This window comes from Cephus cinctus, unplaced genomic scaffold, assembly GCF_000341935.2.
Source record: "Cephus cinctus unplaced genomic scaffold, Ccin1 Ccin1_scaffold0515, whole genome shotgun sequence".
Taxonomy (NCBI): domain Eukaryota; kingdom Metazoa; phylum Arthropoda; class Insecta; order Hymenoptera; family Cephidae; genus Cephus; species Cephus cinctus.
In genome coordinates, this window is record NW_014333179.1 from 219,110 (window position 1) to 235,383 (window position 16,274).

The following is a 16,274-nucleotide window of genomic DNA, read 5'->3' on the forward strand; positions in this document are numbered from 1 at the left end:
ATTAATCATTCATTAAATATACATATAGTCTCATCATGTCCAATAGACATTTAACGCGTGCCACGGGCGAATCGCTTATATATAATATATAACGCCCATATATATTATGGGCCTTGTCGATCATTAAAAATGGCGACATCTCAACGTGAGTCTCGCCGCGTCCTAAAATCTCGACTGAATTTTCAGGAGTAAAACACTTCAAAAGCTCAGGAAGGAAGGTAGTAAATATTTTGAAAATTAAGAAAATGAAGTCCCATAAGAGATCATTAAATATAAATTATTCATCGTTCGCTTTTCCCTTATTTTCTTTTCGCTCTGTCTCGCGATTAATTGTACTACATTTTTTTTTTCATTTATCGACAAGACGAGCGAAACCAAAAGAAAAAAACCACGAAATACAAAAACAACGACACCACGACGTACGTGAAACGTAAGTCAATTTCATTTATTATATTACTCCTTCTATTTTCATATTTAAGTATTTCCCGATCGCGACAATAAGATTGAAAAGAGTGCTGGCATTAATTGGGCCTCTCGATATGAATAACGAAATTAAGAATAATTAATAATAATCATAAACGATAATTGTGGTAGCAATAGTAATGATAATAATAATAGAAAACCTCTTAAGAATGCTGTCAAAAGAAAAAAAATATACATATACACAGTTATCGGTAAGTACATGACGCGGGATTCGAAAATTAAGGAAAATTTTTTGGCAGAATAAAGATAAAACATATCACGAAGAGTTAAGAAGACGAGAAAAAATGTATATAATACCAATCAACATCAAACGTTGTTTCCGAAGTCATTCCGTATGGATTAAATTTTTCATTATATTAAAAACAAAAAAACAGGATTTTGTCAGTGCCCATCCGGTTCCTCCTCGCTCAAATATATGTTATCCCCCTCACACCGCCACGTGGCTTCGTACGTTCTCCACAAATATTTTATGTACAAATAAATCACTCTGAAATACGTTAATAACATCTATATAAACTCTCTTAAGCATTATCAACAAAATACTGAAAAAATAATATATACAGAGGAGAGGAGGAATGGCCAAGTGGGCGCTAGCGTGCATTAATTCAAAATGCGTCACGTTTGATTCATTTAATCCCAATTGTCCCTTCCCATCCCTCCCCCCATCACTCTGTCACCGTGCTGTTGCTAATTTTTGTATCATTTATACGCATAATAATTCACTATCATTACGCTGCGCTCCGTTTAACCTTTTAACTACCAAAAAAGATCCCTATGTTTCACTAGGTGTACGCCAGATGGCGCCATGGTTGCTAAAAGGCTAATTCACAAGTGTCTTTCATTCGTAGGAAACACGTACGCATGAGGTGTACTATTGTACGAGTTTACAACAATGAGAATTAAGTTATCGGATATGTAATCCGAGCCAATAGTGATAATAGAGTAGTAGTAGTAGTAGTAATAATAATAAGGACCCAAAATGGTCTTGAGGTACTCTCCTTCTCTCTCTCTCTCTCTCTTTCTTAATCACTCTTACACGTTCAGACACACCCTCTCTCTCTCTCTCTTTTTCTCGTAAATTATTAACTAATTGCCAAAAAATTCTTTTTAGTAACTCACAAATCACACCATTGTAAAAAGTATACGAAAGTGACGCCATCCTTTTTAAAAATTTGTTTAGGTATTAGAGAATCGAATATGTGAGAAAAACAAGGCAGTAAATTTCGATTATTGCCGTGAGTGAACACGGAACGGTTCGTGTCTCTCTCTTTCTCTCTCTTTTAAAAGACCCAATTAATAAACATAATGGGTAAACGCACACGTCGCAATAGTCATAGAAAAATTTGATTATTAATTAGAAAAATCGTGGATTCAGTCTGACGTGCGAATTGGACATTTGCAATAAAATTACAGCTCAGTCGCATATATTCTGCTTATCAATGAAAATTTTTTAAGTATACACCGATTCATAGAAAATTTCGAAATAATCGAAAACTGTCTTTTTCCTCTTTTTTGTTTTTGGTTTTCGTCCAACGCAAATCCCAATTGCAATAAATCTCACGCTCGCGTATACCTATACACTACATAATTCCCTCGATGGTCCTTGATGGGTTTTCCATTATATATATATATATTTTTACTTTTTTCAATAATTTCCGTATCTCCTTTTTTCTTCATATCTCTCATCCTCGTTATTATTCGCATAAAAAGTGTTGCACCGCGACACAGTAACGGTAGCCAGCCCGTCACTGTACTAAAAGTTAGCATCACGTGATTGATTGATCGACGAATTAAATTTGAACAAAATAATAGAAATGGTCCAAAATATATATATATATATATACACACACACATACCACACATTCATATATACATATATAGAAAATTAGAAAAAAAGAAATCGGCCGTGCGTCAAATAAAAACGTTACACAAAGAATCTACCTGACCAAATCGTCAATTAAATATGTTCTATACAGTATATATATATATTGTATATATATCTAAATATACATATAGATATACCAGAACCACGAGGTTTAAACATTTACAATGTTTTGCTCGCTCATTGTTATTAATTACATAATTTTTCCATTCGCTTCTCTTCCTATCGACTCTTTGTGTATATATACATTTTCTTCGTTTCTCCACATATACTTCACTCTCAAAAGCACATACGCACGTTATCCACACACATTGTATTATTATATAATGATAATATTAACAGCAACACATCCAGCGCTAAGCGCTACCATAAGGTGGAACCAGACAGATACTGAGTTTCTATTATGTACCTCATTGTTTAGTACAATATTAATTTCTTCTTTTTTTTTTTTAATTCATAATTATGTATTATCATTCTATACCCTCTTTGTACTAACACGAGTATCGAGCTAGTTGTCGATAGGCGGATGGTTAATGCAATGACAGGAAACGTCAAATCTCTTTTTAAAGGTACAACCGGATGTTCTCTTTTGTCAAATTAACTCCCAGTAACATTTACAATTAATTCAATAATCTGTACCTTTAAAATGATTCCAGACGATTCCCAAGTTCATTCGCTTGTTCGATACATCATTTTTCTTTCTCTTTGTACGTGACGCGTCCATCCGATTTAAGTTCACGGTGCAGACGCGACGGCGCTGCGAGCGCTTGTAAAAGAAAATCTGACCGCTAGAAAATTTCTTTTTCATGCCCTCCTTTTTCTTCGTACACTCGGCGTCATTAATGCCTGGACTTATCGATTGAGTTCGTCCATTTAAATGACACGAGTGGGACAGAGACAAAAATAGGTTTAGAGGTCCCAAGCATTAATGACACTGAGTGCACATAGCGCCAAAGTACACAGCAAAGTAACTTTAAAGTTATCTTAGTACATCGCTCTTATTATATACATATATACGTTTATCTTATAAATTGGATACGTATATCCAGCAACGAGTATCCCTCCGATTTAAAGAGACGTCGTAGAACGTTTCGAGTGTACCGGATGTCAAAAATATTATGCTTCCCATGTCTTCCGCTTCGGAAGAAACGAATAACAGACAAACAAGACTCGAATCCGATTGAAACTGAAAACGTATTGGAAATCGTTACATCAAATTTTATATTCATTTTTGAAACTCGGTATAAGATATATATATATATATGTTTCTGAATTTGTTACTCTCTGTTATTCAAAGACACGGTATTCGCGACGCGTGTACTAGCTACTAATTTATACTTAAAATTGTTATTATCGTGACGATTACGTCAGAACATTATTCCTATCGTATGCACGGACTACTAGTTTCTTTAAGCGTAACATAAGATACACGAATAACGACCCTGCAAATGTTTTGTGTCACCTCGCTTTAATAACGGTCACATGTACAATCCCTAAAGACGGTTTTGTTTTCGTTTTTCTTTTTCTCTTAAATTATGACTACATCTCGAAATTCACTGGCAGCGCTACCAATCATGCTTATGTCCCTGCTTACCTACGTACAAAGAGTGTAATATAACCATGCTCGCAGTAAATTTCAAAATGTACCCAACACGCGTGTATCGTATTCCGCAGACGCTGGGAGCAACTCGCGTGCTCGAGTACCAACGTGAAAAAAAAAATCTAAATACGCAATGCGGTACAGAATGCGGAAACCAATTAACATAATTGTTCCCAGTAGTTTCGTTGAGACGAGGGGCGAGAAAAAAAGTCCCACTGAAAAACGAGATACGAATTTGACATTGTTTTTTTTTTTTTTTTTCAAAATTATATTGCCTCCGTTCATTCTCGTTTAACATGTGAGACTGTAGGTACTGCGTTATTATGCGATAGATGTGTATACATATATATATGTATATATAGATATATAATTTCGGCAACGCGTGGTCGAAAATAAATAAATATGTATGATTTTTCGATGGAAAAGATTGTATTAAAAGTTCATGACCGCGAATGGGGTCGTTACTGATATAGACTAAGAGGATAAAGAAAAAGAAGAGAATATAATGAAAAACGTATGAGGACCTCGGAGTACAATTATACAAATCCAAAATTATTCATTTGAATTATTATGTGTTCCGTGAGAAAGACGTGTAATTACTTATACCGATTAATTCTAGATTATTCGATTTACAACGGGAAGGCTGACAACGCGATGCTTTTGTGAATTATCCATAAACTTTCTAATCTGACGTTTAAACTTATGCTTAAATAGTTGTGTATAGTGTCAACCATCTTTATCTTGCTTGTGGAAAATATATCCATCTTCAAATTCGCCATTTCATGTAGCGACGATACATCGGTTCTAACTGCCTCTTCATATCCTCCAGATCAAGATCCTCGAGATCGTCCAGGTTCGTGTGGACGTCCGTATCTTCCTCCTCTTCTTCTTCTTCTTCGTCCTCTTCATCCTCGTCTGCTTCCCCGTTGACATCATTCGGGACTGCGAAATTTCACAGATCCGTAATCCTTCAGGTTTCTTGTTAATCTCAATATTTTTTAATTTTTATATAATTGCTACTACTATTGATACTACTGCTACTACCACTACTACACAAATCATTCACTACTTGAAATTTGGATATTTATGTACAGCTAGTATAAAGTTACTAGATTGAAAATATTGTTTTTAATGGAAGGCAGAGATATTATTTTGGCATTAGTTGCAAGTTGTGAGCGTGAAAGAGAATAAGTAAAAGAGAGCTAATGAATAAGAAATAGTAAGGTAGAGAGTTATTTTGCAAAGTACATACAGCGACATTCAAATATAGTTTGACGTTCGTGCAGTATCTGATGAAGATATGGATGAAGCATAGCAAAGCATAATAAAGAGAGAGAGAGAAACGCAAATATAAAGTTGAGGCGCTCAAAGGCACATTTATTATATAACAACCGTATACAGAAAGAAAGAAAAAGATAAAGAATAATAAAATGTCTCCAGGTATCAAAGATTTAAAATAATGTTAATTGTGCGCTTTATATAAATACAAAACGGTCAGAGATCCAATAGGCATAGTGTCTATTGGAACAAGTATCTATGTATATCTTGCTTGTGTCAATCCACGTACATTAAATTATTTTTCCTATTCTTTTTTTTTCTTCTCAACATTACATAGCAATCCCTTTCTGAGTAGAAGTAAGGATGGCGGTTTTTTTTCCTTTATCTTCCTGACAAGAAGTTATCATTAAGAAGAAGCGCTAAGCGATGGCTATTATTAATTGGATTAGGCATATAGAGCCGCAATCATTTGATCGATTATTATTTTCTGCTATCTAGTTTTCATTTTAATATGTATATTTATTTTACAGTGAGAAAGCCTCTCTTTAGCGTGTGAGAAATATTCACAGACTGTATGTACATGCTCGCTGGCGAGGCCATTCCCAACAGTTCAGTGTATAAATTATATTCATGCAAGCTTTTAAAACGCAGATATTAAGACGCTTTATACTTTTCAAGAGATAAATAACAAAAAAAACAATAAGATGGCGGAGAAGGCATTTAGAAAAATTTATATGCGCGAAATTAGACTTCTTTTTCATTTTCTGTTCCTTACTGAGGCGAATTACTCACCTCTTGGTACAAGCGGACTTCTCGCTGTCCCTGACCTTTGTACTGAGCTGTTCCTCTGGATCGACTTCCACGTCGGACACCTTATTCTCGGCTATAGTGCATACACTAGTTACCACCATGGTTTTCACTATCTCTACCCGAGTGTGACTCTCGGTTTTAATTAAAGTCTTGCGATCCAGGGTGAAATTAGACTCTTCTATAGGATTCAGACTCTTGACTGGTGACTGTTCTGAAGCCTGGGATAAAGATTTATCAGCTCCTTGTTCAAGCATCTGATCCTTTAGTGAATCTGCGGTAGAGTCTATCCTGGTACCGACTGAGGAACACTCGGAATCAATTCCTGAGTCCACACTCTCCTGGAAGCTTTCCCTAGGTTGTGCTGGACTCTCAGGTACAGGTACGTCTTCGGATATTGAAGCATTCGTCTCCTCAATTCCGGAGTCATGACTGTTTCTATGAACATCCTTAGACTTCTCGATGTAGAGATTGGCAGTTGATGATTTCTTATCCTCAGGAACTCCGCCGAGATTCCCACCCGGGGACGAGAGATCATCTTCCAGAAAGGTCGTATCCGCAGAGATATCCGTCATATTGAATATAAGATCATCTGTGTCGGACCTTTCGAAGACTACAGGTTTCACCATGTCCTCTACCTTATCGACGAGCTTCGTAGAGGTTTGAATATTCGTTTTAAAATCATCCTCGAGGACATTGGATCCTGAGCCCTGAGTCTTCTCCTCGGCCTTAAGGGCGTCGTCTTTAAAACTATCATTTAGCACTTGAGCCACGGAGCATTCAGTTTCTACCAGATCAGCATCCTTGTGATGATCAGAAACGGTCTCCGTGACTTCGCACTTCTTTAATGTATCTACAACACTATCTAGGTTCCGTATATCACGCGGTATTTTACAAGGTGAAGAAGAATGCCTATCACTAGGTGTATTAATACTGTCCGCCTGGCTGCTATCACATATAACTTCCGGTTCACCCACGACCTCTTCGGTCACTTTCTGCTCGTCGCTTATCTCTAGTACTGAATACTCCGGGATATCCATTAGCTTGGGCACACTGCACAGGCTCGTTGGTTTGATATCCGCGAGTGTAACACTATTATTTACAATATCGGAGTCTGTTACTTCCGTCGGTGCGGTCGACTCGTCGCCACTCGTCAACCTGGCGGTTTCTTTTGATTGCACATTTTCAGGTAACGCATGTTGATGATGATCACTAAACCTACTGATTGTTGTCTCGTCCTCCCGCCTTTGACAGGTGGTGGTTGTGTTTTCGTTGTTCTGATTATCAACCAGGACGGATAACCTCCTGAAAGGACTCTGATCCGTACTGGAACGGCTGGTGCAGATTAGATTCCCATTGCAATTAGAGTCCTTCTCGTCTTGAAGAAGCTTCCCGTCCGGTTCCAATTTACATGAGGCGAACACATTGGTCAGGGCTTGGATATTAGACAGCTGTGGCACGCTCATCGACTTCACTGGGTCCTGTTTGATAGGCTGCTGACTGGCGTCCGAGGAGGATCTTTGAAGCGGGGGCTGCGGCGATGATTCCCTACCGCCGGAAGTACCACGACCATCGCGAAGATACTGCTGAAATTTATCACCAAGTGCCACCATACTGTTTACACCGCCCTGAAGAGTATTCTTCATGTCTACTTTATCGACTCCTGTGTTGCAAAAGAGACTTCCTGGATGCTGGAACAAACCAAGGAGTTTCTCCAGACTCGACGTGTGCTTTTGAAGGGATGATTTTCTGGACGTGGAGTTTGCCTCGTTGAAGATGCCATCCGGGTTCTTAACGTCGCCGGAAGGACTCTCACTTTGGTTGCCTGTACGAGACTGACAAGTAGTATCGCTATCATGAGGTTCCTGCATTTCCGGTAAACATTCAGGCTCAATTGAATTAACTTTTGAACTCTCGTTCTTTTTCTCAGTCTCATTATTTATAATATCCTTCACTACGCAACGATTATCCCCAGTCTTCCTAACCCTAACAGTCACATCACTGGTACTATCCGGAACGACTTTTTCTACCGGTACCGTCTCGGACACATCCTCCTCAGCCTTGAACACATCGTCATCACCTTCTTGGTGTTCAGGATCGTCCACTTTGTACTTGAATCCCACGGTGACGTTAGCATTAGTCGAGGCGACGACTGATTTCGGTTTAGCGACAGGATCAGCCAATTTTACCACAGTGACACGGAACCTGGATGATCCAGCAGGGAAGAAACGTGTCGGGGATGATCCTAACGAGGGTGGTGTAATCGGCGATGAGGATGCTGACGAGTTAGTTGAACTCAATGAAGCTTCTGGTACAATGGACACTACGAAGCGACTCCTTGAAGGACTGGGTGTAGGACTGGCCACTGGGGATGGGACAGGACTCGGAGCTGGGGACCGAAGACGACCTCCACTGGTTCGCTTCGGTTCAAGTAACGAACGCCCCGTTCCCTCTGTCAGAATCGGCGGAATGGGCGGAGGAGATCGGGGCAACGTCTGACACGTCAGCGAGATCTTACGGGAGTTCACGCTGGAGAGTCTGCTGCGATGCTGTGGACTCTCGGAGTCCTCGGTGCTGTTATCCGTTGAGCATGGCTCCTCGTTCCTGGTGCAGAAACTCCTGATTTCGGCCACCATGTCCCGGTATTGATGTAGCATCATGTCCTGAAATTTACACGAAATGAATTTCATTATGATCAAATATACTGTATCGGTGAAACTTACAATTTTTACACGAGGTTTGTCGTCCAGGTCTAACTGCGTAACATTGCGATTTATCTTCATAGCCGTTGAAAGTGCTTTAAGCCCAGTACTTTGAATGACGTTATCGCGCAAGTCTATCCTCTGAAATAAAAGTATATCACCAGTGACATATATACAAACATGATGGTTATGTCCTAAAATTATTTAGATCATAGGCGAACCTGTAAGACACGGTTCTCCTCGATTATTTCAGCCAGGGCAATGGCACCCTCGCAAGTTAGGTGAGTCGACTGCATGCCCAATTGAAATAACGTGCGATTCTGTTGCAGGGAATCCTTTATTATAAAGAGCATCTCATTCGTAAGAATGTTCTGACCGATATTCAGAGTCTCCAGCGTCTTGGATCTTGCCTATTGCAGAAAAGATTTGTTAGAACCTTAATTAAGATTTATCAAGATAAATAAAATACTCACTATAACCCTAGAGAAATGTTGAGAGGAATTCTTAGTTAAATGATTATTCCAGAGTACAAGGATACCTAGTCCTTTGCCATCCTTATCATCGTTCAGCTGTTCAATCAAGCCATCCGTAATATGTCCCATGCCTACGTCTTGTATATTATTATTACTGAAAATGAAAAAATAATACATGTTAATAATTTCATTGTTTGTAAAAATTTTCATCACGTGTTATCGAACTCACCTAACATCCAGTAATTGTAAATGATTGTTTGTTCGTAAAAGTGTGCCCAACTGCATGGCATCTTGATGCCCGAGATCATTGTCAGCCAGATAAAGTTCCTTAACGCCGGTGTTGAACTTGAGAGCACCAGCTGGTAAAAATGTAAAGTTGCATAAGCTCGCGAAGCATAGCTTGCAAAATAACATATTTTTATGAAATGATTATTAAAACATAAAGGCAATTCGGTTCAGTCTCGAATAATAATAGGACGACACTTGAAAATACATCAAGAGGTTTAACGATGGTGCAATAACGCGACTAAGTGTCAAGTTATGTAAGTGGCATTAGTTAGGAGAAAATTTTCTCTATGCATCTCGTGTACTGCACCTTACGTAACGTTCCCGGACGCCTTTGCTGGCGCAAGAGGAACAAAGGATCCGTGCATCAAGGAAACTATAAAACGGTTAATCAGTTCGCCTTTAAGATATGCTACGTGTCAAGAGTCTCAGAATGCAGTAGACGTATATCCAAGTTCAGAGTACATTAGAGATCTGCTGTCTTATTAAAAGAATAAATTAAAAAAGAAAAAAACCCAGGGCAAATACCTAGCATGCCAATTGGTTTTCCAGCCAGTCCACAATTTTCCAGCTTTAGAATATGCAGATGTGATCCTAGTCGTAATGCACGGCTGAGTATAGGCATGTGCTGCTCGTTCAGAGTGACATTCTTAGCCTCAAGCTGTTCCAAGCACTGAGTCTAAAGAAGAATCAAAATGGTTATCAAAGTACTACAATGATTATTCTTTCTTAACTCTAGATATTCATACCTTTTTAATCATACGCGAACAAGCCTGCCAACCACGTACACCAATATTTTTATTGCAGGATATGTTGAGATGCGTAGCAGACTCATAATATTCCAGCATATCGAAAAGTGCTACGGAGCTCTGTCAAGAAAGAATTAAATGTAATAAATGGCTATCATCATGAGCTCATTGGAATTCCCATAAACTGGATCAATGCCAATTAATAAAATACCTCATCGTCCAGAGACGTGCCCTCGAGGTCGATCTTGTTGAACTGAACTCTTTTCAGAATTTCCTCCAGTGGCTCGCAGTGGTTCTGCTCCAATGTTTCTCCATTCAGACTCAACTCATGGCAACGTTCCTGATTGATGTCCAATTTCTGAAAGTCAATCGATACTCCCAATTTTTAACAACACCATCATGATACCAGAAATCATTCTCATTCTTCCACTTTTCATGGTAGCAATCACTGACTTCCTTAACGATGAGGATTCACTCGTCTCTCTTTCACTCTCAACCAAAAGTAACGTTACCTGTAACTGCTTTATAACGCTTTCTAGAGGATCCGTGTTGTGCCTTAAGCAGGACTTCTTGTACGTTGATATCAAGTCCTCGCGGCTCACGTTCTCCGCTGAAAAAGAGATTTGGATACTTTGATGAGGAATCAATGGCAAAGACATTTATTTAATTGAAGAACAAACATCTCGTTCTCCCTCTCTCCCTTTTCTCTCTCATAACTTTCTCTTTTTTCTCTCTCTCTCTTTATTAATCCTGAAAAGACATTGGGATGGGTGACTGAAACACTACTCTCCTGTCAGATAAAACTCGTGTATTTCCAAAGGCAATACATATATAAAAAGCGCCGGCCAAGAGACACACTCGTCTCCGTGATAATTTATCAAATTCATATATAAAATAATGTAGCACATTATTGTAGGTTACGTTTATAACTACAATTAAGTAGCAAAGTACTGTGTAACAATCTCGCGATATTCTGAAAAAGAGAGTACCTTATGAACATAATTATTTATTGTACAGGACATTGATTGAAGACGTGAGAAAGGAAGAAGGCGTCGAGATGGTGCTGTCTGAAGTCAGGAATCAAAGTGAGGAACTGAGAAAATAATAATGAAAAGATTCGGAAACTGACAAGGTGTAAGTAAAGAAAGACAGAAAGAAACGGATAGCAAAGTATAATGAGTAAGAATCTGGGAGTGACGAAAACAGCTAGAAGAATTTGGCATTAAAAGTGAAGAAAGGCGAGGTGACGAGCTGACGTAGTTGACGGTCAGACGAGGCCGAAATCAGAGTCGACGAGTGAAGGTGACGAAATTGTTAATGACAGCATAAGTTAGTTACTGAAAGTAAAGTAATGGGAGAAAAATAAAGAAACCTAATGACGGATGGTAGGACGGAAAAAAGAGGGGAGGCCAATGGCCGCGCATCAGCTGAGACGCGAATGTGGCAGCAGTTCAGGTAACATAATAAATACATTATCTTAAGAGGAAGATTCAGGATACATCAATAGATCGCTGTAATGCTCAGAACTCAAAGGGAAGAAAAAGAACACCGAGACAGATACCTATTTTAAAAATAAAAGGTTAAATAAACGAATTCTATCTATCTATCGTACAATGAATTCTATTCGACAGAAATAAAATTCTAAACCAGCGTAAATTGGATTGTCGATGACATATTCTAAGTTTTTTTTAAAAATACCTGAGGAATTGTATTAAATAAAGAGTTATCAGGTGTTATCACCACTGTTAACTTTACTCTCCAGCTGCCTAAAGAAATCCATGGAATAAGAGTTATTTTACTTTTATTTACCAAAAGCGTCAAACACACCCAGTCAATGGACTTTATAGTCGTATACAGATCCGTTATCAGTACGTGTTTATTTTTATTTCTGGTATACACTATCCCCGGCACTAGCTAGATAAGAAGATTCAAAATGTGAACAATATCAATCGGCTTTCCGTGCTCGATGTCGCAAAAACCCACTTACCAGACTTAACATCTGTGACAGGCCAAAAGAAGTACGAAAATTAGCCATTTTTCACAATATCCCTCATTTCTTTCTATAGCTCACTCAAGGTCTACATTTCCATCCAATCCTATAATTAAACAATGACTTAGTAGATCGACAACGCTCATGAATAAAACCATGTACTCTTATCTCCAGAGAGACTCAATCAATCAAATTAAAATCACTGATAAGAAGAGGTCATACATGTTTACCAAACTGCAGCACAGCTGTGCCCGATAGTCAACTACATATTGCCACAGTCTCTGATGCAATAAGCAATAATCACTTATTCCTCTCTCATTTCATTGCACTGCTATGTAAGCACATATTATGTTGTATCAATATCTCTTTACATTAAATATATGCAAAAATAATATGCAACTCTATGCACCGCAGTGTTATATAATGAGAATGGAGCAAGATCTGCAGTAGATAAATACTGAATGACTGGATAAATGGTGAACTTCTGCGCGATACCTTAAAGACAAGGCAAACGATAATAATAATTAAATTAAATACAATGTAAATCACTGATAAAAAGTTATGGCAAGGTCAAATGTAACGCACCTGTCTCATTAACGTAACAATTATAAAATGGTACATCTGGATTAAAAAAGTCACATGAGCCGGATAACAAAATACAATCGTTGTACGGATTATGGCTATCGGATCATCCAGGGTAAAATTGTTTAATCTTCTGGTTGTTTTTCAAAACTGATAAAAGCGTCCAAATAGTTATTGACGGATAAGGATCCACTTGGGACCTATATTACTACTCGATAGCCTGAAACTTCAGAATAAATATATAGTGAGAAATATGACAGTCGCTGAATGCGTTACTCTCACTAAGCTATTGAATACAAATATATATATATATATATACACACAATATACACACGTACGGCAGTGCGTGTATTATATAACATTCGGTTAATGAGCGTGCGACATTCAGCGTAAGCGCGTGTCCACGTTGCCATGAAAAATCAACCTTTTGGCAAGATCGCAACGAGGAACTATTAATAATTTTCTAACATGAGTCAGTATTTCCTTAGGAGCTTAGTGCTCTCGCGCAAACATCCTATTATTAGGCAGGATATGTACCTTTTGACGTGTGACACCTCAGCTTCGTTAAAATGTTGAACGAAATTGATATTTATCACAGATAAGATTGTCGTAAGATCTTTTTCTTTAAGATAAGAAAAGATTTTTTCGAAAGAAAAGAACCTGAAAAGTGGTAAATTGAATGACCTTGTGCCTCTAGATTGACCTTTACATAAAATCCAGATAATTGATCTGAAAACGGGTGGTTTCTGAATTATCTTGGAAATAATTCATATCTATGTGTTTCCTTAATTAGGATATGTATCGTTATGGAAAGATGAGATAAAATAGAGAAAACGAATAAGGAAAATAGAAGCTCGGCCGAGGATACCGATTGCAAAATGTACCAAGGTGTTATATACTTTGACACGGTGTCAAACTTAAAATTAGTATACGTTAACGATTGCGTGATCTTCAGACATTCTTCGAGAGAGTGGTCTTCTAAAAAAAACACCCTGACAGCCGAGTGACAGTATACATATGACAGCGAGTACTCCTGCCCGGTTGTCTGGCAAGACGGTCAATTTATGCTCTAGTTTAATCAAACAATTCTTAAATTCTTAGTCGAGTTGTCTTGGCAATATCTACTTGTAATCTTTAAGATCATCTAATCTTTTGCGTAACTGGCATAGAGATCAGTCTTTTTTTATTATTATAAAACAATTAAGAGAATTGAATAACATTTTTATCAAGTGATTCTCTTCAGTTTTATTCCTTTTTAAGTGTACTATTGGCTTCTCAAGAATATTTTGTTGGGATACACACAGATATATGTACTTTGATGATCGATGAGGAATGGAACAGAAATGGAAGAGGACGGCTAAAAGATATATGTCTGAGGCAACATGATCCTAATCTTGACACTACTATGAAGACAGATATTGACGTGTTAAATAAGCAAAAGATTCCATAGACCATAGATAGGAGCTTTTCAAATGTCTCATGCAAACGAATCTTGTTGGCATGATGTAAAATGAATGTTAAATACTCAAGATATTATTTCATGTCCAGAGGCATGGAAAGAAATTCAAGGGGGCTTGAATTTTAAAAGAAATCAGGAAAATAGAGATAATTATTTTGCACAATTGTTGAGTATAACGTCAGAAACAGAAAGAAAGAGTGAAGAAAAAAGCACCTTGAAAGAGAGACAATAATAATTAAAGGCAGGCCAAGGATAAATAGCAATAACAATGTATCTAGAGTCATTAGAGCCTCTGTAGAGCTCTCTAGATCTTGAATCTACGAAGCGGACCTGGTGCCATCGCCTTACCGCACATCGGTTGAACCCTGCCACAAAATAGTTTGTGGTTAATGGAGCTTCAACAGAGCAATCGAAAGAGGAGATTAGTCATTGTACATATGTGGAGTAATGAAAGCATTTCAACGCGGATCTAAATCATCACAGTGGACATTGGCTAATGGATTAGGAAGGATATAAGGATGTACATACATAATGATAATAGTGATCGTTCAGTCATCGATTCTGTGACAATGTATCAGCATATCTATCAAGGGAATCTGCTGTTAAGTTCATCAATGGCATCAGATTCTGATTGACCTTGATTTTCAGCGTGCATGATTGTGTGAATAATTGTTGGCTGCTCCATGAAAATTCCAATGTAGACAAAACTGAGAATTCCAGTCCCATCCGAGGCTCTTGGAGTCAATGCATCCAGGAGATGCCATATAATCTTTAATATACAAATCATAGTGGAATGTTCTCAGATGTGTACTTACCATGTTCCCAGGGATTGGCTGGCTCCAGGTACCCAGTGACGAGGTGAGTGTCGTTTGAAGGAAAGCTGACCCTCCTGGGCGGCCATTTTTTACGAAATGCCAGGGCACTCCTGACCTGCTTGCCGTCTATCCAAACATAAGGAGACGACGGTGCTAAGCCTGTACCAAATCGCGGACGTCGTCCTGTATACGTAGACGTCGGCGGTGGCGGTGAGGCGATCGTTGTCTCGGATGTTTCTACTGTTGCTGCACCTTCTGATGACGATGTCGTAGGGACAGAGGTCAACGTCGCGTCCGACGTCGTAGATGAGGCAGAGGATGAGACCTTATCTTCCTCGACATTATCCAAAGTCGCCGTAGTCGTAGTGATTGTAGTCGTCGTCGTCGTCGTCGTCGTTGTGGTCGTCGTCGACGGCGGCGAAATCTCGCTATTTACTCCCTCGCTCATATTCTCCATGAAGCCGCTCGCATATTTACTACTAGGGTGTCTTTCGCGCTCTTTACAAATTTTTCTTCCACAGGGAACGTTCAAGTTTCACTTGGCTCTCTCACGCAATGAATACCGCCACTTGTCAAACCGCCCATCAAAAACGGCCACTACTACTCAGCTTGGCCGACGCCATCTTTGTTGCCGTCCCGAGCCAAGGCGACGACAAACATCTGTTCGACCTGAGACGACCGAGTGGAGGCGCCCGTTATACTTTAAGCTTCGTTTGCATTACTTTTATTGTACCTTGCGCAATACCGACTTTTCACATTCTCATGTGTCCTTCGGGCGACACTCGAACAGACCGATTGCGCGATCTTCGACACAATCAAGGAACTATAACAGATTTTCCTACTACTTCTCTTTACCGTTTTGCTTCTATGACTTCTGCCTGATTTCTCGAAATTACAAAATTCATTTAAGTAAACGGCCCAGTTAATGACACTTTAAGGGCGGCCGTGTCGGATTTTTGAAAACTAAAGGTTTCAATAAGTGCGTTAAAGCCCTCCGAATGAGATTCATCTATTATACAAGTGAAAAAAATAAGGTTTATAAATTAAAATCATTGTTTTAATAGCGCTTCTCTGCTGCCGAAGTTAAAATTATGCCGCCGAGATCACAATCTGGAACACGGTCAGTCATTGGGCCGTTTACCTTACTTTTTGGGAAAAGGAATGGTATT

At 38.7% G+C, this 16,274-nt stretch overlaps 1 protein-coding gene across 2 annotated transcripts; it reads right to left on the reverse strand.

The window, feature by feature from the left end:
• Positions 1 to 4,767: 4,767 nt before the first annotated feature.
• LOC107268322 (flocculation protein FLO11) lies at positions 4,768 to 16,102 on the reverse strand. Of its 2 annotated transcripts, XM_015740994.2 has the most exons (11): positions 15,106 to 16,102; positions 10,772 to 10,869; positions 10,471 to 10,617; positions 10,260 to 10,379; positions 10,039 to 10,189; positions 9,455 to 9,584; positions 9,226 to 9,379; positions 8,974 to 9,162; positions 8,774 to 8,893; positions 6,036 to 8,713; positions 4,768 to 4,907 (listed from the first exon to the last, which is right to left on the reverse strand). In XM_015740994.2, exons 1-11 carry the CDS (start codon positions 15,560 to 15,562, stop codon positions 4,898 to 4,900), a joined length of 4,254 nt encoding a protein of 1,417 aa, XP_015596480.1. In that variant the 5' UTR covers positions 15,563 to 16,102; the 3' UTR covers positions 4,768 to 4,897. The 2 variants fall into 2 exon arrangements, with proteins under 2 accessions (XP_015596480.1, XP_015596481.1); XM_015740995.1 differs by lacking the exon at positions 4,768 to 4,907 and having other exon boundaries at positions 5,317 to 8,713.
• Between the last annotated feature and the right edge of the window lie 172 nt (positions 16,103 to 16,274).